Raw genomic sequence first — 24,618 nt, forward strand, 5'->3', positions numbered from 1 at the left:
TAATATCTTTATGAGGCAGATTGCCTTGTAGAAGTGCGATATGTATATAATTTGTGCAGGTTACTATTTCAGTCAGGTAAGAAGTAAAGAAAAATGGAACATAATATCGAAATATGATATCAAAAAAATAAGATGAATATTTCAATGTCAGGGATGTGTTTCGAAAGCCATTTTTGTGGGAATAATTATTTTTTGACAAAGTAGGCTACAGCCATATTCAAGGTTAAAGTTTATAATTGTTCATGTGACAATTCTGAGGTCCAATGTTGTGACCTTTAAAACAATGGTTTTGATAAATGAAAGATCCCATAGCACACTACACAGAATATGAACCAATACAAACATTTATTTGACAGCCTCATGAAAACTTCCCATATAGCTGACAAGGAAAATATTGCACAAGTATTCTATGCAAACCCTGCATTGACACGTCATAAAAAAATTAACTTTCTTCCCAGAAAACATTTTTAGCGTTGGTATTTCAATTCTCAGAGCTATCCCTAGGTGGCAGCACTGCCTCGAATGCAGTTCGGGGGTTTGGCTGGGAAACTCCTCCAGGAGAATTCGAAAAAGGTCGCAAGGCATTGTGGTCATTGGCGTACGATTGTAGAAATTGACGTACACGTCCTTTGTAATGTCAGCGTGTAAGAACTACATTTCCACTGCCGCATACAGGGTTGTGAACCAGCGTGCTGGTAGCCAACCGATGATCTCAACTTAGTTTCCTTCCTAGACTCACGGAGAGCCCAAAAAAAATTCCAATGATCTGCATGCACTTATAAGATAGTCGAGAATGTAAGCGTGCTCTCTTGGAGTATGTCTTGATGTATTTTGCGCCATTGGGCGGAGGCATCTCAGAGGTAAAGCAACAACCATGTCGTTTAAACACAAAGGGAATCGATTCCCATTGTAGATTTGTTGCAGTTCTTCGTGGGCTGGGTCCAGGGGTATTGTGTGTAGTTTGTACACCCCAGACCGACCAAGATGTCCACGAAGGATCAGGAATATCCGGAGGCGACCCTGGTTAAGGAAGCCGGACCCCAGTGGGCCCATGTGGAGATCGAACGTCTTTCCCGGGAGTTGCGGGAAACCACCCATGAGAAGATCCAAGCTGCAGAGTACGGCCTGGCGGTGCTCGAGGAGAAACAACAGCTCAAACAGCGATATGACGAGTTGGAGACCGAGTTCGAAACAGTTCGACAAGAACTGGACCACCTAAAGGAGGTAACCGATCCCCGATGGATGGAAAAGATGAATGTACATGGGTTCTTGTTAATTCAACCAACCCTGTCGATCGAGACACATTATGAACTTAAAATAAGTTTGTCTGCCGGGCCGCTGTGAGCTGTCATATGGTCAGCAGTGATCCAACGTGATTTATAACGGTGTAATTAAAAATGGCTAAGTGATCCGTACCAAAATAAACTGTAAACCAGGCCCATATTGTTCAAGTTAGCTGACAAACACTCGTTTGTTTATGGAGGAAGTCCCCAAGCCCATCTGCTCCCGCTCCACACAAACCGACGTGTTGTCTGACCTTGGCTGGAGCTTACCTCCTTATACTATTAAGTTACATCTTTATCAACCCTATCAAATCACCTTTTAAGTAACCACCTGATATGCAATTGAATAGCCCATCACGGTATTGTCATACAGCTTCTACTTTACTACTGATCCCCGTTTTCTTTCTGCTATCTAATGCCACGGCGCTGTATCTCTGGAACAGCCCTCTGACAGACGTCAAACCTGAGCCAGACAGTCCTATGTCTGGTACTCTCTTACTCTGTTAGAGCAGGTTGAATAATGTAGTGTTTTGCAGTCATGGTGCAACACACACACACACACACACACACACACACACACACACACACACACACACACACACACACACACACACACACACACACACACACACACACACACAGTAAAAAGAAAAGGAATCCCATTCTTTGCACAAAAAATGTTTACTAGTATGCAATGACCATAGACAGTGTCAGCCATGATGGAAGTCCCATCTGGTAGTCGGCAATACTTCCTGTCTGGACCCTGACAGCTACCATGCTTGTAGCCCCTACTGTGAGAGAAGATTGAGGGTAGTACTCTTTGCTTTCCTTCAATGGAAGCTGTTTAATCTGTGTTTTGAGGGCATGGAAACTGATCACTATTCCAAAACGATTGGCTTATGCTATATTATTTGGTGTATCCCGTTTTGGCTTATTATAATTGTATCATTTGACGCCATTATAAACAATAGTATTACCTGTCTAGACGTGGTTCAGCCTCACACATGTGGTTGTTTGAACCATGCAGCATGAGTGTTATTGCAAATAATACAAAATAATACAGCCTCACTAACCTGCTCAGTCTATACATTCTCTATGTTCAGGACATGTATATCGTATACATTTATGGTAAGGTTTAAAATCGAAATTGGATTTCTCTGAGACAAACACGACTGATCACCAGTTCTGACACATCTGCTGCTCATTATGTGTTATTTTCCACTGTTTACTTCTACCATCCTGTGAAACCCAGAGCCTTAATATGTAGACGTCTTACTGTGAAGCCAACATTATGTAAATGGCTCATGTGACTGAACTGAGGCTTTTGGCTGTTTGTGTTCCTCTGTCTGATTGAACCTGTCAGCTGTGGTTCCTCTGACTTTGCAGTTGTAGTTTTTCGAGGTTTTGTCACTGATTCATGATTGTATCAAACGCTTCCTCCATGAGTCACCTTCCAAGTATCTAATGCTGACTAAGCCCTTCCATGTCAGTCGGATGTCTTGAGTCTTCCATGAAAATTAAACCCCCAACCAATCGTGTCTCCTACTCGATACTATGCTTTTCATGCTCTCTTTTGGCATATCCTGAAAAGGAAAGGCAGAAGGGCAGGAATTGAGAGATGTATTGGCAGGATCTGTCGAATTGTTGGTGGCTTCAAGGCCTTAAGAGACCAAATATGTTACATAACCACCACCAGTCGGAACAGAGACTCACTGGGTTGTATGGGTATTATTAAGGACCGCTGGCTGTGGAAATGCACAGTCTTCATTCTTCCCTATTTGTCAAATGTGTTAGCCATGTGCTAGCTACATCGCATGCTGCTATTATATGGGCCCAGGGGCCATACGGCCATTAGAATGACATCATAGATGCCCATTAATATCTTCCTGCTGGGTGAATGGTACAGCACAAAGTAACTAAAGAACTCTGTCACATTGACGCTACTGTGTCAATGAGTCGACGGATTATGTCATGTGTAATCTCTTACACCCATCTAAACTCTCAAAAGAGGATTCAAATACTAGACATATGTATTCCGTCAAGGCAACAATAAATAAAAACAAAAAAGGGAAGTGGTTGAGTTTTACAGATTCAAGATAAACTTTACTTCTTCAAAACAACAACGTTAACAGTTGTGCCTCTGTATCGTCACATAATGCCAACATCCAACGATCAATCGATTTCAATCCAAACATAAATCTAACATGCGTGTTCCTCTCCCCCCCCCCCCCAGGCCTTCGGACAGGCCCACCACACCCACAGGAAGGTGGCGGCGGATGGGGAGAGCCGGGAAGAATCCCTCATGCTGGAGTCCGCCAGCAAGGAGGCCCAGTACCAGCAGAAGGTCCTGGAGCTGCAGAACGACCTCCGGCAGGCCAAGGCCTCGGTGGCCAGCACGCAGGCCGAGAACGACCGGCTGGTTTCCGTCGCGCTCGAGGCTAAAGATGTGAGCCCTCCTCGTGGTGTCTCCCTGCGCCGTGGGGACGCCTCTGATGTGGAGTTATCCCTGGGTAGTCTTGTTGAGGAGCAGTGGGCGGCCGTAGGGGCAGGTTGTACAGTTCTCTTGCCAGTGCCTTGAGCATACTGCTTGGCAGGGGTGTGATGAACAGAGGTACGCATTTTGCAAGCGGGGGCACCTGGAGATGGTTAACATTCATCATCAGGAATGAACAAATATGCCAATACTAAGCGCTGTGGGGAAGATTGCTGCCTGAAAAGAAGCCTCTGCCACCTACTCTCTGAAGTGGGTCGAATTGGCCAGGGAAATGTGTACAGTATACAACTGCTAAGGTCGCTGGTATCAGTTGCCAATTTCATGCCTCACCTGTACATTCATTGCTGTCTCATTTATTGATGTGTGTGTGTGTGCCCGCGTGTGTGTGTGTGTGTGTGTAGAGCTCTGAGCAAGTGGAGCTGCAGCGCATTCAGATGCGCGATGACATCAGGGAGTACAAGATGCGAGAGGTCCGGTTGCTGCAGGACTACAGCGAGCTGGAGGACGAGAACATCTCCCTGCAGAAGCAGGTGTCGGTGCTGAGGCAGAGCCAGGTGAGACACCGCAGGTCCACCCTTTACCCAGCCCGGAGCCGGGCAACGTTTACAGACCATGAGGAGGGTATTATCTGGGATCCCTAGTTTGGGAAGTGGTCCTCGCTCTGTTCGAAGAGGAGGAGCTGTTGATTAATAACTTGTTAGACAGAATTTGATAAGATGTCTAACAAAAAAAAGAATATGAAAAATGCCTCTAGCATCTGCCCATCCGATCCACATTATGGGTCTCAAAAATGTATGAAATGTAGTAAATGGTTAATATTGAGGTATTCGGGCTGTCATGTATGAATTATATTATTCGTAGACGAATATGGGATTGGCATTTGGGATTGACAATGCCGCCTAGTTCCAGGGATACCTTCTTTATAACTACTACTTGAATATTAGACAAATATCCATTAGATATCACAATGATTAGATATCCCCAATTTCGTTGCACTTTGTGCAATGACAAAGAGATTCTGATTCTGATTCTGGCAATGTCTCATACCTTAAAAGGGATATTTAAAGCCATGTGTTTCATTGGCAGATATTTAGTCAGTGTGAATCAGGAACACTTCCAGTAATTTGTTACTGACTGTGATAATTGAACACAAAATTCTCCATGACGTCAGTCATGGAGATGTGAAATGACTGACGTTATGGGATGTGAAAAATGTGGTTGGTCATATTCAGTTTTTTTAAAGTATGATATATTGTTCCTTCCTTAATTTTGTATGACTACATATAGTTTATGCAATAAGAGAATATATCAGTTCCTATTTACGTTAGCATTCTGCGATAGAGCAAATAGACCTTCTTGCTTATGCCCTCCTCATGTTGTACTAAAAACGTTTTCTTTGCCCTTGTTTGTTAAAATAAAAAGAAGTGAAAATCACTTTGGGACTGTTATGAAACTACAAAGTTGGACATCTAATCTCCTAACCGAATCCCCATCTAATCTATGAGCAAAACTACCCGGCATGTCTAAATGCAGCGATGATATCTTCAGAACAGTGCAGTATCTTGTAACAGAAAATTACTTCGGCTTAAATTGCATCCTTTCAGAAATGTCCTTTTTATATCGACTAATATTAAAGACATTTCTAATAACACTGTAATATAATCAATAGACACTTTATACTTCTTACACATCAAGAGTTCCAGTAACCGATGGTCTTTTATTTTGTGTTCCCGGATACACCACCCATATCTCATTGGTGAATTAAAAAGGTCTGCACTGGCCTGCCTGTCATGAGAATGTTTTGCTAAGGAAAGCGCATTTATGTTTCATATAATTTTGTTTCATTTTGTTTTCATAACACACACACACACACACACACACACACACACACACACACACACACACACACACACACACACACACACACACACACACACACACACACACACACACACACACACACACACACACACACTAGCTCTTCTTATGGAATGGGCAGAAGGTTGGGTTTAGTGGTATCTAGACTAAGAAAACTCCCAACCCAACCCCAATTCTCTTCAAGGCTTACTTCGACAGTAAATGGTTCTAGATGATGGAAACTCAAGTCAAGTCAATTTTATTTATACAGCCCTACATCACAGTTAGTCTCAAAGAGCTTAACAAACCATAGATTTAAATTGCCCCCTAACCCTAGCCCACCAAAATGGCAGAAAATATCCTCCCTTAAGTATCAAGGAAGAAATCTTGAGAGGTACGCAGAGTCTGGGATCCTTCCTTCCAGGGAGGGTTAGGAGTGCAAACGGTGCCACCATTGACATACAGAGTAGTATCACAAGCAAACATTTTAAGGAACAAAAAAAGTTAGATTTACAATTAAACTCGGGCCTAAAACATTTTTTAGGCCTGTTATTATTTTATGAGCATTATAAAAAAATATGTATATTGTACAGCACATCTTCATTCTGTACAAGGATGAGCGAATTTGATCGTTTTTAAATGAAAACAACCTACCTATCATTTGCTGCCGCTGGCAAAAATAAAATGAAAAAATAAAATAAATTCCCTACCTACCCATGACCTCAACTGACAACCAAAAGGAACCACATTTTTTTTTTAGGCCTCAGACACTTTGAGCCAGCTCTAACTCCCATGGCCGTGTGTGTCGTCCCCCGATCCAGGTGGAGTTCGAGGGCCTGAAGCACGAGATCCGGCGGCTGGAGGAGGACTCCCAGTGCCTGCAGAGCCAGCTGGAGGAGGCCGTGCGTCTGCGGGAGATCGCCGAGCGCCAGCTGGCCGAGGCCCTGGAGACGGTGAAGACGGAGCGCGAGCAGAAGGCCTCGCTGCGCAAGGAGCTCTCCCACTACATGACCATCGGCGACTCCCTCTACCAGGGCTCCTGCAACGTGTCCGTGGACAACCTCAAGCTGGCCGACGACCCGTTCGGCGGCGAGGGGGACGGCCGCGACCTGCTCCGGGGCCTGGAGAACGGCCTGGCGTCGCTGTCTATGTCGACGCCGAGGAAGAAGGGGGAGTTGATGAAGCCGGCGCCCAGCCTGGTGGACGACCTGCTGAGCGAGCTCAACATCTCGGAGATCCAGAAGCTGAAGCAGCAGCTCATGCAGGTACGGGCAGCACACGGCGGCTTGTGCAGGTACAGCGGCACATCAACGGGACATGGAGCTGCCCCTGTTGACACGAGACACGTGTTCAAGATGGATCCCCAAGTGTTTTGGTGAACGAGGGAAAGACGCTTTTGGAGAGTCACGCACTCTGATCTGATCTGTGTGCAATATGTTCAAAGAGTGGTATTAATGATTCCTATTTATTCAATTATTCCATTACTGCATGTTGCTTTATTATGTTGACTAATTGTTTGCCAACAGTTATAACCAATAACTAATTTATGGAGCGTATTGCATTATTACTCATCAGCAGAGACGCGTCCCCGTCAGTGTGAACGCGTGTTCATCCTCACTAACAGACCGCTGTTCCCTCAGGTGGAGCGGGAGAAGATGTCCCTGCTCGGCTCCCTCCAGGACCTGCAGAAGCAGCTGGAGCACGCCCACGGCACCCTGTCGGACCAGCAGGAGACGGTGGGCCGGCTCACGGAGAACCTGGTGGCCATGCGCAAGCTGCAGGCCACCAAGGAGCGCCACTCGGCCCTGGACAGCGAGAAGGAGCGCGACAGCCGCGAGGCCGGCGACGGCGACTACTACGAGCTGGACATCAACGGGCCCGAGATCCTGCAGTGCAAGTACACGCTGGCGGTGTCGGAGGCGGGCGAGCTGCGGCAGGAGCTGAAGACGCTCACGGCCGAGTACCAGGCGTGCCGCGGCCGCTACGAGGAGGAGCACGCCCGGCTGGCGGCGGAGGTGCGGGAGCTGAGCGGCGGCCTGGCGGCCCTGGAGAAGAGCAGCCGCGCCGACCGCGAGGAGGTGCTGCGGCTGGAGAAGGAGCTGCGTCTGGTCAGCGTGGCGGCCGGCGAGTCCCTGGGCAGCCTGAACGTGGCGCAGGACGAGCTGGTGGCCTTCAGCGAGGAGCTGGCCAACCTGTACAACCACGTGTGCATGTGCAACAACGAGATGCCCAACCGCGTCATGCTGGACTACTACCGCGAGGGCCTGGCCAGCGTGCGCGGGCTCTCCGCCGCCGAGGGCAAGGAGCAGCACTGGGCCCCCGTGCTGCTCACCAGGGGGCTGATCCCCGAGAACGACCCCGCCCACACTACCACCGCCGCGGCGGCGGCCGCGCCCGAGGCTAACGGTACCGCCGCCCTCGCCGAGATGTGCACCGCCCCCGCGCCGCCGCCTAGCCACGCCCACCGGCCCGAGCCCATGAACATCTACAACCTGGTGACCATCATCCGCGACCAGATCCGCCACCTGCAGCAGGCGGTGGACCGCACCACGGAGCTGTCGCGCCAGCGGCTGGCCAGCGCAGAGATGAACGGCGTGGGGGACCAGGACAGGGACGCCTGGATGGGGGACATCCTGAAGCTCAAGTCGCTGCTGAGCACCAAGAGGGAGCAGATCGCCACGCTGCGGACGGTCCTCAAGGCCAACAAGCATGTCAGTCGCGTTGAGGGTCCTAACGTTAACTTGGGGTGTTTGTTGTTGGTGGGGTGTGATCGTGAGAGTGTGGTAAAAGGGATTGTATGACTCAATGGGGGGCTGGGGGATAACAGTCGGAACCAAAGCATGGTACGACATGTTTGGTTTGATTGGTTGAATGGGTGGGTGGCCTTGCGTGGTACATTATACAAGTTTAGTATAATGTACGTGCTCGGCCCAGCTGTAGTCCTGTACAACGTGAGGAGGCCCCCCGTCTACAAATATACCGTGTGAACGGTCTCTGAAATAGCGATCAAGGCTTCAGTGCGTGCTAACAAGCTGCCGTCCGCCCGCAGACAGCTGAGGTGGCGCTGGGAAACCTGAAGAGCAAGTACGACAACGAGAAGGCCATGGTGAAGGAGACCATGACGAAGCTCCGCAACGAGCTCAAGGCGCTGAAGGAAGACGCTGCCACCTTCTCCTCACTGCGCGCCATGTTTGCGACGAGGTACGGTTATCTTCTTTCCTTTTTTTTTTTTTAACAAGCCTTTTAAATATTTAGGCGTTTAGGACACGCTTGAGCAAGTTAGTGCAGATGCAGGAGCCGCCCTAGCCAGTACACTGCTTTGTTTTATATTCTTCACATGTGCATTCATATTCATATAAATATTTATATGAATATGAATTGTTCGCTTAGGAGTCACGTTATTCCTATTTAGAATAATTGTCGATTATTCGAGGAGCGAATTAGGATTGGTTTACGTGTCTAAATTTAGGTCGGCACAAAAAAAAGCAAAAGAACTTCTGCATATGTGAGAGGAGCAGAGCATTGTGGGAAATGTCTGATGTAATAATAGCTGGAGTCAGAGGGCTGGCAAAGTCATCATCCCTGCATCTGGCAATTGCAGGCTGGGGGGGTGGGGAGGGTGGACAAGAAGTCTGCTGTGTTAATCCTACCACCTGCTGGCCATGGAGGGTAACTTAATATTTATTCATTTAGCAACCACTCTTATCCAGCGCCATGGACAGTTATAACATGTAGAGGTCAACATGGAGCAGGTTCAGTACAGAGTGGGGCTAGTTTCAGGAACTAGTCCAGTCCGCTGTGCGTCAAGAAAGGCGGTGTGGCAAATGATGGCATGAAAGCAGATCACAATGTGTGTAACACTGTCGTTTATATATTTGAAAAAGTTATCAACCGATAACTATAATGTCAACGCTGCGTGTAATGTAAACCCACAAGCAAACCTAACATAAGAGGAAATTATTTAAATTGTTGTATTTACTTTTGGAAGTTACAAACGGCTTCACACTCCCCACTGTGAATCAATTTACTTCCCCCCCCCCTCCACCCGTAATCAACATCCGGGCTCCAACTCGGTGCCTCTTGTCCGAGAGTCAAACACCCCCGGCCGCTACACTACATCCACCCGCTCTCCACTGCTGTGACGAGCGTTACCCTTTCCCTCCGTTACCTCCCCTCCCTCCCTCCCTCCCTCCCTCCCTCCCCGTGCCTCTCAGGTGTGACGAGTACGTGACCCAGCTGGACGACATGCAGCGGCAGCTGACGGCGGCCGAGGACGAGAAGAAGACCCTCAACTCCCTGCTGCGCATGGCCATCCAGCAGAAGCTGGCCCTCACGCAGCGGCTGGAGGACCTGGAGTTCGACCACGAGCAGGCCCGCCGCACGGCCGCCGGCATCGGCCCCGCCGCCGCCGCCGTCAGGAGCAAGCCCAAGGGGAAGGGGGCGCCGGCGAGCCACCGTGTAAGTCGAAGGCCCGCGCACGCCGCCGCCGCCACCGCAGGCTTTAGCGACTAACATCGGCATCGGCATGGTTCCTGTTCTGCGCTCTTCCTTGCTCCGCCGGTCCGGTCGGGGCCATCCCTGCATCAGCCTGTCGCCCCCGTTTCATCATCAACATGCTTGGGTTGATATGCATTTTTTTCATTGTCTTTTCTTTTTTTTTTTGTTACTTGAAAAGACATTGATGAGTTTTGCACGATTCAGAGCCCGACTGAGCTGAACTTCTGGCATGGGAATGAGCGCTTGGATCCCTGATGGTATTTACTGCCTGTGGCTGGCTGCTAGACGATCTAAACGGATGTTGCTCATTGTTTTATTACTAATTAACTAATATTTAGTTAAGGTCCAGGCAGAATCCTAAACCCAAAACATACAGGACAAAATGTTTTTTTCCTTTTGGATAGAATTTACATTATGACTTTATTGCTGTAATATTATTGAGATTTAGATTTTCTTCAGTATAGAGTAGTTCTCGATTCCACTTGAAGTGCCAGCGAAATTTTTTCAGTGAATGGGACTCGAGGGGCTGAGTCACACACTGTTCCATGGTGTCACGTGACTTTAATGTTATTCACAGGAAGTTCAACAAAGCTTTTCTGTCGTTTAAGACATTGGATTGTCCATGGAGCAAAAGCTAGTTTGAGTCTACCGAGGAACCAAGCATTTGTTGTTAATCAGGGACTTTTACACACTTCTATTTTGCATTTTGCTGCAAAACTTGAAATTAAACAATGGCGTTGTAGTGTGTTATCCGAATGCCAATAGATACTTAGTCGTTTCAGCTTCTCGCATGCAAAGAGAAACGCGCCTTGACTCAATCGTCCTATGGAATGTCTCCGTCTTTGTAATGCATCGGTGTTGTCAACGGCTACAGTTGCCATTGGCAACCGCTGTCAAAAGCATCAAGGCAACCTGCCACATGACTTGCTCCAAGTGTGTGGCGCTGTGAAAATCCAACGTTAAGCCAGTTATGATCCCTCCCATGAGAGCCACAGCTGCTGGAGCTCATCGACATTTATTTTTTCCCTTTGTCACTTTGTTTAACATTTCATTCCTCACTTCACTCGGGACACCTCGTCACCCCTCTATAAGAGAACCGTGCACGGTGGCTTCGGGGCGTCGTGAGACTCCCTGCCCCCCCCCGCAGACCCCACCACTGCACACCTAACCACCTCGTAAGCTCCATCCCACTAATGCATCACCCACCTCCACACTCATTCAACTTCTCCTCCCCGACGGATGGATGGATGACTCGGTTGACCTTGTCTTGTTGTTTCATCTCTCCCGTTTGCAGTAAATGACTTGAAGGTCCAACGTCACTATGGAGGTCCGGCGTCAGCGCGCGCGCGCGTGCGCGTGTGTGTCGAACATGCCCACGCCCATGGTGTCTGCGGGGAAGTAACCTGGAGGTAAAGACAAAGGCAGTGGTCAAGACACATGTCAGAGAGGGGGGGGGGGGGCAGGGGGCTACGCCGGAGTTAGCCCCTCTCACCCTGTCGCTGCGCTCGTGCTTGTCATTGTAGCACACCTGTAAATGTAAATGAAACCCCCTGAATCACCCAATTCCAAACGTTTTACTCCCAGCGGCATGACCGGCGGTGTCTCGGTGTATGTTGTAATCCCTTCCTTTCTAAAGCACACGACGACTCCATGTTAGTGCGTCCGAAGCAGGCTCACCACACCTGCATGTCCCGTGTTTCATACTTTGCTGACGAAGCACTTTGTCCTGTGTGCCTTGTGCTGTCTCAGAGATACTCATGTTAATTATTTTTTGTTTTAGCATCAATGTGTTTTATTGTTAACATTTCTGCCCTGGCTAGCGACATGGAGGGGATAAAGAATATATCTAAATAACACCACAATGGCTTTTCCATATTTATTTTTTAAAGTTTATTTTGTACAAAGAAATGGTTGATTTATTTTGAACGGGGCTGATGAACCATGAAACCTGTGCTGTTTTAAAGGTATCTTCCAGAAAGATTCTGAGACAAAGAATCAAGGGATTAATTTGGATTTCAATGTCCACCCCTCTCAGTTATTTACCTTTTTAGCCTTTGATTTAGGTGTGCCTTTTTGGACTATTTCTTTCAAGGAAGAAGAAAATAAAGAGTACAGATGTGATGTAACGCAAGGGTGCGAATACAATTTCAGGGTCTTAACCAGCTTCTGTTCAATAAGACACTTAGTATTTTGCCTTAAAGACACATTGTTCTTCGAAGGTATTGTTAAGTATGTGTGATGGGACTTAGGAAAAGAATAATGCAAAATGTATATTTATATATGCAAGCTTTATAATTTAAAGTCATGTGATTAAGTTAATATTCATCATCAATGCTAAGTCATAAAGAAATGCTAATGTTTTTGTTTTACTGCAATGTTAAAATCTACTACAATGCCAAGTAATTATGGAGGATAACAGCATCTTCATAAGCATGCAGTGCCATTTTTTGTCAGTTTTTTTTATAAAGTGCAATTTATATCAAGAATTTATTAATAGTTTGTCCAATTTAAACCATTGTACGTTTTCGCTCACATTTGCTCACCTAACTAAGTTGTATATGATTTTTATTTTAACCTTCCAAGTATCTATTTATTTAATACAATGTCAAACTGTTACAAGTATTGGTGCCTTTTGCTTCAATGAAGACTTGGGTGTGATGCTTGGTGAAATATTCAACATACAATAACTGTGGTAACACGCTGCTATGGTAAATGCCTTAGCTGGTGTCCCTGCTTAGTTATAGTTTATAACTAATGCAAATAAATAAATCTCACTGTTCAAGACCTGGCCTTTGTTTTTATTAATGCATCTAAGAATTTAGCTATCCATTATGTCAAGAAGCATGCAATAAATGCAAGTATTTGCATCAAAACAACAATGGTGGTAAACTGGTTTAAAATGAGGACTGAAAACATGAAAGGGCGTATTGGTTAAGAAACTTTCTCTGTCATTTCCGGTCTGCCACTCCTGTCAGTAGACGACCTCAGAGGGAGGAGCCTAACAAAGGACGGTCCGGGATTCTCTGCAATGGGAGGTTTGTGTTTTAGTTTTTAAATACATGTTGCGTTTTCCACATTGAATAACATTTAACTGATTTGTTTGAAGTGGACGATTGTTTCGCGATACGTAAAAGTTCCACGATTCCCAGTTTCTTTACTTTTTCCATACAACCTTGCATTCCCTGTCCTAAGGTTGTTTCCTCAAGTTTTCTCGCTGCAACAATTCGTCTTTTAGATCCGCTGTATTTGCAGTTGTTTCTTCTTGAAAACCGAAATAGAACATGGATCTCATTCCGGTAATGCAACGTTCGACAGCATTTTGCAACTTTCAACACGTAGTTCTGTTGGCAATCTGCAGCTATCTGAAGCCTGGGTAGAAACGATACGTAACGAGTTATTTCAGTACTTTTAGCGCGCTATCCACGTATGTATCGGTGAAAGGCACAATGCGGATCGTTATGCACAAAGCATTCTTCTAAAGGTACTTTCTATTTACATTCCGCAGACAGCTTCCACGACCAGCTGCTGGAGGACAGCCGGTTCCTCAAAGCAGACCAAAGATTGGATACAGAGCTTGTAGATAAACTCATTCTGCAGCTGAACAGGATATATCCCCAGATCCTCTCCGACAAGGAGGCCACTAAGGTGATGCTGAATTTGACAATACAGCCAACCCTACCTAGCGTATATGTCTACTTTATACATTGTGGTTTGATTTTATAATGGACACAGAGTTGTTGACATATGTGCATAAATAATTACTTTTCTCTCTTCAAACGGTATAGTTCAGAGACTTGGATGTGCCCACCTGTGTGCGCCTTGGTGAGCTCCTAACTCACCTGCAGGAGAAAGGCGAGGAAGCCTGCAAGGAGTTTTATCGTGCACTCCACTTGCACGTGGAAGAAGTTTATTACAGCTTGCCCACACGCCTCCGTCTCAAAGGTTATTCCCATTCCATTAGTCGCCGAGACTCTAAACATACTACCTAGACTAGACCAACCTGCTACAAATGGGAATTCCCAGACAATGTTGTAATGTCTTTATTTCAATGCTGATTTATGCTGGAATTTTCTTCTAATTCCATGATTATGCATAATTTTTTTCTGAAATGGTTGTGAAACTCTATGTTTGAATCCTTGTCATGTTCCATCCCCAGACTCTTCCGATCCCCTGAAAAAGAGAGCTGTTCCCGGACAGAGATATGACCTCAATGAAAGAAGTAAGACATGCCATCAGAAAAACCTGTATGATATCCAAATGTGTTTATTAGTTCATGGGGTCACGTGACTGTTAAAATACAGAAAAATCCTTTCAAAAATGTATACTCTGCCAATAGTAGGATGCTGCGTGATGTACATACTTTTTAGTAGAATAGGATAACAAATGCAAAGTTGAAATTCCTTTTAGAAGTCTAGACTTCTAAATAAGAGAATAACTTCTTATAAACCAGAAGAACTGGTTCACAAGATAGATACAGACGTTGAAATATCCTCCTTTCTCCTTCTCTTCCAGGCCCCATGTTCTTTCTCAGCTGTTTCAGTTTAGCGGCAGGAGTGGCCATGTTGTATTACTACAGCGGTGGGTCTCTTGCACCTGACCCTACATGTTCACTACCTTTTGGTCAAATCACAAACTTACCTTAATGTGTACGTCTTGGTTAATTCAGCTTTAAACTGTACATCCAAAATGCCTGAAATGCTTGTCCTCTCGTGTAGAGTCCAAAGTGTCTGGAGGCAGCCGGGTCGTTGGTTTGGCGGCTCTCGGGCTGAGCAGGCAGGCCAGGGAGGTCCTGATCTGGTACACTGAGGAAAGGGCCACCAAATAGTGGTGGTGCTGGTGGTGGTGAAAACCTTTTTGTTATTATACGTGTTGAATACTATTTTTGTATATAACTAACTATGTTGCCTTGCTGATCTAAAAAGGGACGAATTGGGATTTTCCACAAGTATGTTTTGCCACAAAGTTGTTTTATTATTATTTTTTTAATATGTGAGTGAATTGATCTAAAAGATCCATGAATTGGTTATAATTTGGAGGAGTAAATATGCCTTTTTCATTCATATACTTTTTTCAATTTGTAACAACATGAAGTTAGATATAACCTTCATAGATTGTGATGTTACTCCGTCCTTGTTTTATTTGAAGTCCCCAGCTGTTATATAATAGATTATTGGTTTCTGTTTCTAAATGTTTTGAGAGGTCCCAATGTACTGTGGCCTCTGTGCCGAAAGCATGAATAACCGACTGTGCTGTTATACATGCAGCCTACTATTTATTTCTTGAAATATTGCTTAATTAAAAGTAATATGATATAGCACACAATGGGGTTTGAAACCAGCCACGTGTAGTCACAAATAGGCCTACACATTTATGTGACTAACATGTGAGGACTGTAAAATAGAGTTAAGGGTAAAGGGATTAGGCACGCAATGCGCCCTTTATCTAAATCCATGTCTGATAAATGCAATATAAATTACATTTATTTTGTTGCATTTTGCTGCTCTCTCCTGGCCACCATGAGGCACTAGATGTTCTTACAAATCTGCGACTATTTTGTGCATTAATCGTTTGGTATTAATCCGTAAAAATTAGTAAGATTAAAATCCAATAAATAAAAGGTATGATGGCAATCGGTTACTGCCGGGTGAATACATTTAAAAAGGTTTTCGGTATGCGATTCCACAGTAATATTTTGATTGGTCGGTCGTGAGCGGTGCATTATGGGAGTACAAAAGAAAAACATCGTTTTACATTATACATTATTTAGAAGTATCTATAACTATCATCACTTGAACGAGTATAAATTAGAGTGGAACGTTGTTACTATTTTTATGATCCTGTCCAAAGTTCCCGGAAGCACAACCATAACAAGACGACGATGACCATTAGCCTGTGTATAAAAAGACACGTCTGCCGTCCGTTGTTGTGTTGTATGAAAGGAGAGAAGGTTAGCACTCCCCTTGACAAGGATGGAAGAGGCCCTTGTGGCCTTCAACACATATACGGTTAAGGCATTGCCACCTACTTCGTGGCATCTCTGACCAAGTTTTTTAATGACACTTCATTTCGATTAAAATCAACACGGATTATTACAACGGCGTATACTACAATGGCTGGGATACTCGACCTGGAATATTTGAATTGTCTTCGATTTACTAATTTACTTGTCTTCAATATGCAACGGTCTATATTTTTATTTCGATTAAGCTTTAAATTAATAATACAATAAATAACTGCCAAACTGATGGTTGCACAGGTATTCAATATTTATTAAGAAATATTCTAAGTAGTTTATTTCAATGTAAAAGCATGGCCCACACCTTACAAGCATGATACAATGTATTGCTTGGTCCTTGTTTTGTTTATTTAATGAAATGTTCTGTAAGTTTGAAAGGAAATGTGAGTATACTGGAAATAATGATTTTTAGCTGAAGCATACAGTATGTTGGGTTCAAGTGCTAAGAAATGTTAATTATAGGCCCACAGGTGTTGCCATTTAGTATATTATTATATTATAATACATTTGTTGTAACCCAAACCTCTCATGCACTCCCAATCCAATAAAATAATCTACAAGACACATTTATTTTTTGCCATTTATTTTGTCACTCCTATAACTGCATTTGTTCAACAAACTCAAGAAAATATCACAACAGTAAAAAAATGCTAATAATTTGGTCCTTCAAATGAGTACAAGAGGTCAACAGTGTATGACGTGCATATAAAATAATAATACCTATAAAACTCAAACATCACTAAATTAATCTTTGCATAGCGCTTTTATGAACTCAGCATTTATGTTCTGTTTTCATGATTGACTGTAAACATTTTGATTGTGATTGCCAGCTCCAACCTGAAGCTGTTGTCTCCTGTGACAAGGCCTCATGCTAGGCGTTATAGGGAGATTAACTCCCACCCTGAGCCCAATTGTAGTTATGAAAAGTGTTATAATAATAAAATCATACAAATTCTAATGAATTGCGAGCTCTGACATTGACTTTGGATTAAAGCAGTGGTTTCTTTGTTTTCTTAAGACATTTAACACTTTTTTTCTACCAAAGACATGATGGTACACTCATTCTCTCAAGAGGCCCATGCCACCATAATTATTGTATTTTATTTTGTGAATAGGGCCTCTGTTACTTACATTATATGCTTCTGATATGTAGAATATATTAGACAAGGCAACCAAAAGCACAGCCTACTAATCTGGCCATTACCTTAAAGGAGAAATTTGCTGTAAAATGGATCTGGGATATGTTTGGTATGATAACTTGTTGGAATGTTCGTTTGAGAATTAGACGCATTCTTAAGTTGGCTGTTTTTAGCCGATTCTACCAAAAACGTTATAAACTTGGAACGATAGGGGCATGTCTCATGGTAAAAACGAAATCACTATTTTAAACCACTTATAAGGCTAGAAGTAGCCAGCCACTTCTTTGGTGGCATAATAAGGGTCTTAAACCATAGGTAGATTGGCGAACACAGAGCTTGTGACATCCGTCTACAACACGCAAGCTCTTTGTTCGCCAATCTAGTCTTATAGACAAGATGGCGTCACCGGGGGCACGACTGATGGTATTGTGTGTATAAAACGTCCTTTTTAATAAACAATCTGTACACTTCAAGTCATCAATGCCCCTATCGTTCCGAGTTTATACCGTTTTGGTAGAATCAGCTAAAAACAGCCAACTCACGAATGCGTCTATATGCTAAACATATCCCAGATCCATTTGACACCGGATTTCTCTTTTCATTTCTATCAGTCTACGTATTGATCGACTGCCACACAGCAGAATGCCTCTCTCGCCTGTATTTTCTAAAAGTCATTCCTGGACATATAGACCTGAGAACTGAAGGAGGACCAACCCTGGGGCCGATTCCAGAGAGCCACTTAACCTTCCTCCTTGTTTCCCCGATGTTTACACCAAATGTTTATCAAAAGGGAGGACGAGCCAAATGCCCAACGTGTTTATAGAGAACACTCTGATGGGGTGGGGGGGGGGGGGGGGGGGGGGGAGTTGCGAGTAGGGGTCATTCCTTGGTAACGGGTCCATGGACTCCGAAGGCGGTGACGAAGACGTTGACGACGACGATGAGGAAGACGAGTGCCGTGCTGACGTTCTCTAGGATGTTGAGCTTGTAGTGCATGGTCGTGTCATTCAGGTTCCACTTCACTGTGGGGCGGAGGAACGAGAAGTTAGCGGTTTGGTCAGCTGGAATCAGGGTGGACACCGGGGTTGTGTAATAATAAGGGTCAAGGCGTGAGGTCAGCATGTCCTCGGAGCTCGCGTCTGGATCCCACACTTATGCATTATTCCCTGTCGAGTTTGTGAGTTAACAATTAGGAATCCTGTTTAGCAATGCTTTCAATTACAATCTCGTGTCGACTCTAACAGGCCTCCGGTGAATGGGTATCTCTGTCGTTCATTATGAGATTACGCGCATCAGCGTTCCCAGGAATGGCATACGGATGTAGAGGAATGTAAAACCGTTTGCCCCTGACATACTAGAAGTGGCATGTAACGCCCTACTGCTTCCCCCTCCGGCCTAATCAGAGAGAGCATGAGTAGTGGAGGCAGGAGAAGGTCCTGTCTGTCCTAGGGCTGCTCCATCATGGAAAAAAATCATAATCACGATTCAAAGTAACCTAGTCCTATCCCTCCTATACCACACAATACAATAGTATGTTCTGAGAGATGTTGGGAAGCAGGACGCTGCTATTGTTAGCCCAGTACTTATCATGTTATTATTAATGACTGCTGGGATTATTTTGGGGTCAGGTAAGCAAGGTTTTTCCTCAGTTTCCATTTAAATTCCCTCAGTTGGTGTGCCTGTTTAGCATAGACAAAAAGTTACATCAAAAGTGTTTAAGAATAAGGAACCATTGAGTTTACCAGGAACCAGGTGAACTCTATAGTTCCCAAGAAGTTGCCATTCTATAATATTAGTTTCAATGATTCCAATTGTGTCATTTGTTTGTGTATGCAAATTAGAACCTAATTTTAGTGTTCATTGTGGGTGCCATTAACTTTAACTGCCACCGATGGCCCATTCTGGTAACACAACGGCACTGAACAAAGCCTTTAACATGCAACATAGACACAAAGGCTCAACAAATTGCCCGGGGGTTGTTATGTGGTTATGTTATCGCTATTACATAAGCTGATAAAAGCTGGCAGGAGAGGAAACAAAAAGAATAAATAGCAGCACTATAGTACTTACTATGTAAGACTGGGACGATGTGTGTGTGTTACTACATGATAACAGGACTCATGATTATAGGATACATGATTATGTTGGCCCTTGGGATGGGACTACTGATGGCAATAGTCCTGGATGGTGAAATTGTACTATTCAACAGACCAGTGTGCGAAATACCCGTCAATGTTCGGGGGGGGGGGGTTCCCCAGCCCCCGATTGTTGCGCAATACCGATCTTCATTTGGTCATTGTTGAGTGGAAATTACCCAAAGGAAATTTAATATACCTCAACTTTGTTATTACATTCACATCCATTGGATTATTCCTTGATTATCAGACCATTCTGTGTTCAAACCAACCAACCAAAGTATTGGAAAGAAAATACTCTTTTTGGGGAAATTGCAACATGTAATTATAAAATGGCATGTGGACCAACAATGTTCCCCTCACCCCCCCCCCCCTCCCCCCAGAGACACCTACCGATGAAGATAAGTAGAATGCCCACAACGATCTGCAGGATGAGCGAGATGCTCAGCAGTATAATGAGAGGTGTGTAGAAGGTGAAGGCAGGGCCTTGTGTCAGCACGGCCTTCATCTGGGAGGCGTTGGCCATTAACAGAGCCACGTCCAGCATGCTTTCCACCGCACTCTTCTTGTTGGCGTAGGTGTTCATGTTTATGGGCCGCCGCGCGTATCGCCAGCCCCGCGATGGGCCCTGAGGAAAAGCACACAAATCAAGCAGAGGTGAGCGATGACGATTCAGGTCACTCAGTGGGAACATGAATTCGTCATTGGTTTTAGGAATGGAGGTATAACCTATTTTTAATTGTAGGTCTCTAATAACATGATTCACTGATGATCAAATGTTCATTCCATCGTCTGAGTTTCTTCCACTAGCAATTCATCAAACTTTTTTGTGCAAAAATGTTTCACTTTTTGTTGCACTTCTGTAATCTTTCAAGTTGATTTTTTGACCTTATGGTCAGGTCATGCCCTGTTTACCATGTGGATAAAAATTACAACAGAACTTTCCAAAGAGGAACAGGGAATACCACTTACAAAACACTTAACTGCAAGGTTTGCAGTTTGTTTTGTTCTGACCGAGGTCCACCACAGACCCCGATGGACGAAACAGGAAACCGGATACAAGACATGTATGTTCCTGTATGCGTGTTCCTCATTCTTTGGAGTGAGGCATAGAAAGGGAAACTGAACCGCTAATAATTTCTACAAGAACGCAACTTTTATTGTTGTTAAATATTAAGCTTTTTTCTTACTTTTCAACAGCATTGTGAGAAGTGAGATCAGACAGATCGGTGTTAACAATGACTTAACCAGAGTTTCTCAAGGTTCCCTTTTAGGACCCATCCTATTTTCTTTCTCAGCGCTTCTTTTTGAGCAAATCATAAGGAAACACAAAGACTCTTTTCATCGCCATGGGGTCAGCCCACTCCAGCCAGAAACCAGAAAACAGCCCTCCATAACAGCACCCCATATTCGGGAGACTCGGTTTGGGTTTGGCATTCGGCAATGATGTCAACCATGACGTGATATTTCCAAAAGCTGAGACTAATGACTCAACCTACATTAAGCAATACATGAAAATATATTAAATCTCTGTCGGACTCTGCATTAACCCACTTCTTCTAACCTAACCTACTTCAGGCCCCTCAACATCAGGAGGATATGTCCGTTCCTCAGCCCGAAGGCCATGCTCTTTTTCCATGACCAGTGTGCATAAGCCTGGCTGGTCTCCCACTGCTCTCCCGCACCCTGCAGTGGCTCCCAGCGGCTGGCTGCTCGAACCCGACTCAAGTCACTGGTTCTTGCCTACCGTACTGCGAGTGGTACATGGCCCGTCGATACACGCCAGCCCATCCACTACGCTCCAAGCGACTGTTCTCTCTCAAACTAATTAATCAAAACACTACTGAAAGAAAATGGGAACGAGCCAAAGTCAATAAAAGCACAGCACCTGGCGGCTCCACTCCCTCTGGTCTCTTGGCTTCAGCGGAGAGCAGCGGGTGTAGTACAGGCTGAACCGTCCTCACTCGCAAGCACTTCAAACGGTCTGCCAGGCCATGCCGGAAATAACATGGTAGACCAAAAGCCCTAAAGCTCACCCATTAATCTCTCGCTACTGTCCCTGCCCTGAGGGGTCTGTTTGCTTTGATTTAACTAATAAATATGAAAGATTATTTTCTTATTCAGTGTAGGAGAAGATGGTTTAATGCAACAGCCCAGCAGCAGTGGAGAAACACAGGGTAAAAACAGAACACAATATGCATACAAAGTACTAATGCAAACAAAATAGAAACAAATCAATGAGTTTGGTGAATGAATGAAAGGTGGACCGGGGAGGAGGAACAGCAACAAGGCTTGACGTCCTCTTCTCTTTCTGTTTGAATGAATGAACGCCGCTCAGCAATGTGTGGGGAGAAATGATCCCTGAACAGCGAGACAGTGCTAAAGTAAACACTGGCTAGGAGGGAAAGTAAACCACCCACCGTGGAGAACAATCCCACACTCTGCAGTCTGTACCCCCCCCCCCCCCCCTCCGCAAGAATCTGCCAGGGTAATAATAGCAAGCCACCACGTGTATTAAGACATAGTACTAGCAGTGGTTAGTAACATGGCCTCTGACTCAGCTGGGACTGAAACTGAAACTGGGACCTGATTGTTTTTTATAGGAAGACAAAAGAAGGAAAACAATATAGTTTAAATGATTAATTATTTTAATAATGGATGATCCCAAATAACTAACCTTAGGGGTGGAGAAGCCAAACATCTTTAGTTTGTGTGGTTCCCTGGTATTATGAGGCAATTTAATATTTTTGGGGTTATTTTGACTATACCGCTCAATATTTAAAACTAAAGATGCTATTTATTTTTCTTCCTTTTTTCTTTGGCTGACAGAATCCAGACAAATGGCATATTTTCCTATTTTCTGTCTCTTTTCCAGTCTTTGGTCTCCACAAATGTCTTTCTTGCGAATAATATTTCCTTTATGAAAGTAGGCTTTATTTATTATGGAAAAGGCATGTAATTATGTGATAAGTAATTACATATGTGAGTATAAAGGCAAGATCCACTAATAAAGCACTATCTGGGGTTTTAAGAGTCCCCTGCTGTTTAGGTCTATGTTTAAAAGAAAATTCAAAGTTATTTTGAGAGAAAGTACTGGCATATGTGTTCTAACTTTGCATAGCAACTCAACGTTATATCCAGGTCACGGATTTCCATACTTAAAAAAAGTACACCCTGCTATTACATCGTATGTTATGACAGACCCATATACAAACCCACTCAGTATGAAATTGTTCACCAAATGACAGGGGACCCTTTACAATAATAATCTAGGTAAGGCCTATCAACTCTTCTACGCCAACGTGAACTGTGTATTCAACAGTCCATTCAGTCTTGGTAATACATTTACAGGCAGCCTTAAATAATATTGTAGCAGCCTAGTGCTCTTGTATACCTGGGCGCGCACTAATCCAACACAGTGTATTAGTAGGATTTCGTTCAAAGCTGGAAGCTATTAGCCCTCTCTCATTTGGCGTGAGAGTGAGACCACTACAACTAACCAGATTAAGCCCTTTCACCATAGCTCGAATGAACTGGACACACTCGGACATTGGGGATTATTAACTCAAATATGCAATTGCTTTTATATGTAAAGCAATGCAAACGAGTTGCTCCTGACCAGATGACCGGTCAACATCTGACACAACTTTGATTCAGTGACAGCTGTATTCTCGAATGGTTGTCTTCGAACGTTAACGTTAACGGACACATTGTACCCTGGATATACTACCTTCAGTACAGTATTGGGTACAGCATTTAGTACAGTACTTTTGAAAAAGTAAGACACCGATTGTCTATAAACATCAACCGGTAGTCATCGGTTGTGTTCAGCCTACACACACACACACACACACACACACACACACACACACACACACACACACACACACACACACACACACACACACACACACACACACACACACACACACACACACACACACACACACACACACACACACACACACGGTGTAAGATCACATGAAATTCGCATTGCGCCTCTAATAGCAAAAAATCTCTGATTGCTATAATAACAGCAGCAATCTCCCCATTGTTGCCGTCTCTGACTGTTATCTTACCTCTGTCTCTCCGTCAGCAACTCCGTTCATCTCCAAAGGTTCGGACGCCATCCTCGGTAATAGTGGGAAAGACTAGGCGAGGTCCTCTGCTATGTTTTGCATGTAGTAGGCTAGTAGTAGACGGAACTGGTCGTTGTGTTGAGTTTCCAGCCGTCAATGGTCGCACCGAGCTAGTCGGTTCGGGTGGACTTGGGGCGAGAGACAATTGGCTTGACTACCGCCCCTAATCTGGGGGGAGATTCCCCTACAAGGGGATTCCCTTGTGTTGTTGAACCCCCCCTCCCAAAAAACATTCTTTGTGTGAATCTAAATTGAGCTATTTTCCATTGTTATATTAACACTTATATGCGTCCAGAAGAAAAACAAAAGCGAAGTTCGGCTAGTCAGTGTGTATGTGAGTAGGCAGGGTAACCGAGGCGTCAACGCCACCAGCAGGACGCATGCAGTATCGCAACCTAAATTAGCAAAGCTCTTTTTTGGGGGAAATAAGAAACCCCATCAAATAAATCAAGAATAAAAATAAACCCCATTAACTATGAATATTTCATAATTGTCTTAACAGTCTTCGATGCGAACATGCCTTTGCAGATTCTGGAATGAATTGCTGCGCATTCTGTTTGTTCAGCTCATGGCCTTTTATTGCTATCGAAGGTTAAATTAGACCTCTACAATATAGCAGGCCTAGATAATGAGGACTAGTCTACAGTGTGAACTACATACGATGGCTGTGTGTTAATATGCCTCATTATAAACAACTGATGATAATCTAAAGACAAATAAATTGAATAACAACATGACTTCATCTTTTATAAAAAAAAGTAGTAATAATTAAATAACTACGAATTACCGAATAAGTAAAAAAACACAACAAAATGTTTTTGTATAATAGTATAACTACACATTCATTAGATCCATATAGAAGTGGAGCTCCCTCTAGTGTTAAAATAGAATAAGAGAAATGTTAAAGTGCACCAGTCCTCATTGTGCATCGTAATTTAGAGATATGCTTGCATTTATCTCTCAACTAGTGCTGAACACATCGTTATCCACACATTCTAGCGCATAGCCTGGGCCTATTGTTACACCAATGTATTTTGTTACATATATTTATTTCTATT

At 44.2% G+C, this 24,618-nt stretch overlaps 3 protein-coding genes and 1 non-coding gene across 5 annotated transcripts; 3 read left to right on the forward strand and 1 right to left on the reverse strand.

The window, feature by feature from the left end:
* Nucleotides 1–634: 634 nt before the first annotated feature.
* LOC130401574 (protein bicaudal D homolog 2-like) lies at nucleotides 635–12,981 on the forward strand. 2 transcript variants are annotated; one of them, XR_008903856.1, is made up of 9 exons: nucleotides 635–1,224; nucleotides 3,517–3,729; nucleotides 4,179–4,331; nucleotides 6,456–6,899; nucleotides 7,275–8,345; nucleotides 8,684–8,835; nucleotides 9,849–10,092; nucleotides 11,224–11,306; nucleotides 11,426–12,981. XR_008903856.1 is itself a non-coding variant. In XM_056605411.1 (8 exons), exons 1-8 carry the CDS (start codon nucleotides 985–987, stop codon nucleotides 11,426–11,428), a joined length of 2,520 nt encoding a protein of 839 aa, XP_056461386.1. In that variant the 5' UTR covers nucleotides 635–984; the 3' UTR covers nucleotides 11,429–12,981. The 2 variants fall into 2 exon arrangements, 1 of the variants encoding a protein (XP_056461386.1); XM_056605411.1 differs by lacking the exon at nucleotides 11,224–11,306.
* An 89-nt stretch (nucleotides 12,982–13,070) lies between these two features.
* Nucleotides 13,071–16,670, forward strand: card19 (caspase recruitment domain family, member 19). Its single transcript, XM_056605412.1, has 6 exons — nucleotides 13,071–13,166; nucleotides 13,637–13,776; nucleotides 13,917–14,073; nucleotides 14,288–14,350; nucleotides 14,644–14,709; nucleotides 14,847–16,670. The coding sequence occupies exons 1-6, from the start codon at nucleotides 13,160–13,162 to the stop codon at nucleotides 14,954–14,956; spliced, it is 543 nt and encodes a 180-aa protein (XP_056461387.1). The 5' UTR covers nucleotides 13,071–13,159; the 3' UTR covers nucleotides 14,957–16,670.
* On the forward strand, nucleotides 16,057–16,184 carry LOC130402732 (U6atac minor spliceosomal RNA). The gene has a single exon (XR_008904003.1). It is a non-coding gene; the product is annotated as a U6atac minor spliceosomal RNA (small nuclear RNA).
* Nucleotides 16,280–23,895, reverse strand: ninj1 (ninjurin 1). Its single transcript, XM_056605413.1, has 3 exons — nucleotides 23,501–23,895; nucleotides 19,815–20,049; nucleotides 16,280–18,308 (listed from the first exon to the last, which is right to left on the reverse strand). The coding sequence occupies exons 1-3, from the start codon at nucleotides 23,549–23,551 to the stop codon at nucleotides 18,166–18,168; spliced, it is 429 nt and encodes a 142-aa protein (XP_056461388.1). The 5' UTR covers nucleotides 23,552–23,895; the 3' UTR covers nucleotides 16,280–18,165.
* Nucleotides 23,896–24,618: the final 723 nt, after the last annotated feature.

This window comes from Gadus chalcogrammus, chromosome 13 (assembly GCF_026213295.1).
Source record: "Gadus chalcogrammus isolate NIFS_2021 chromosome 13, NIFS_Gcha_1.0, whole genome shotgun sequence".
In the NCBI taxonomy this organism is placed as follows: domain Eukaryota; kingdom Metazoa; phylum Chordata; class Actinopteri; order Gadiformes; family Gadidae; genus Gadus; species Gadus chalcogrammus.

Excerpts from the sequence above, each read along its gene's own strand:
- LOC130401574 (XM_056605411.1), top strand. The coding sequence starts at position 985 with ATGTCCACGAAGGATCAGGAATATCCGGAGGCGACCCTGGTTAAGGAA. Across the intron at positions 1,225-3,516 it reads AACTGGACCACCTAAAGGAG|GCCTTCGGACAGGCCCACCA; the intron begins GTAACCGATCCC and ends CCCCCCCCCCAG. Across the intron at positions 8,836-9,848 it reads CGCGCCATGTTTGCGACGAG|GTGTGACGAGTACGTGACCC; the intron begins GTACGGTTATCT and ends CGTGCCTCTCAG.
- card19 (XM_056605412.1), top strand. Across the intron at positions 14,351-14,643 it reads ATATGACCTCAATGAAAGAA|GCCCCATGTTCTTTCTCAGC; the intron begins GTAAGACATGCC and ends CTTCTCTTCCAG. Across the intron at positions 14,710-14,846 it reads CATGTTGTATTACTACAGCG|AGTCCAAAGTGTCTGGAGGC; the intron begins GTGGGTCTCTTG and ends CCTCTCGTGTAG.
- ninj1 (XM_056605413.1), bottom strand. The coding sequence starts at position 23,551 with ATGGCGTCCGAACCTTTGGAGATGAACGGAGTTGCTGACGGAGAGACA. Across the intron at positions 20,050-23,500 it reads TTGCTGACGGAGAGACAGAG|GGCCCATCGCGGGGCTGGCG; the intron begins GTAAGATAACAG and ends GCTTTTCCTCAG. Across the intron at positions 18,309-19,814 it reads CATTCTACTTATCTTCATCG|TGAAGTGGAACCTGAATGAC; the intron begins GTAGGTGTCTCT and ends TCCGCCCCACAG.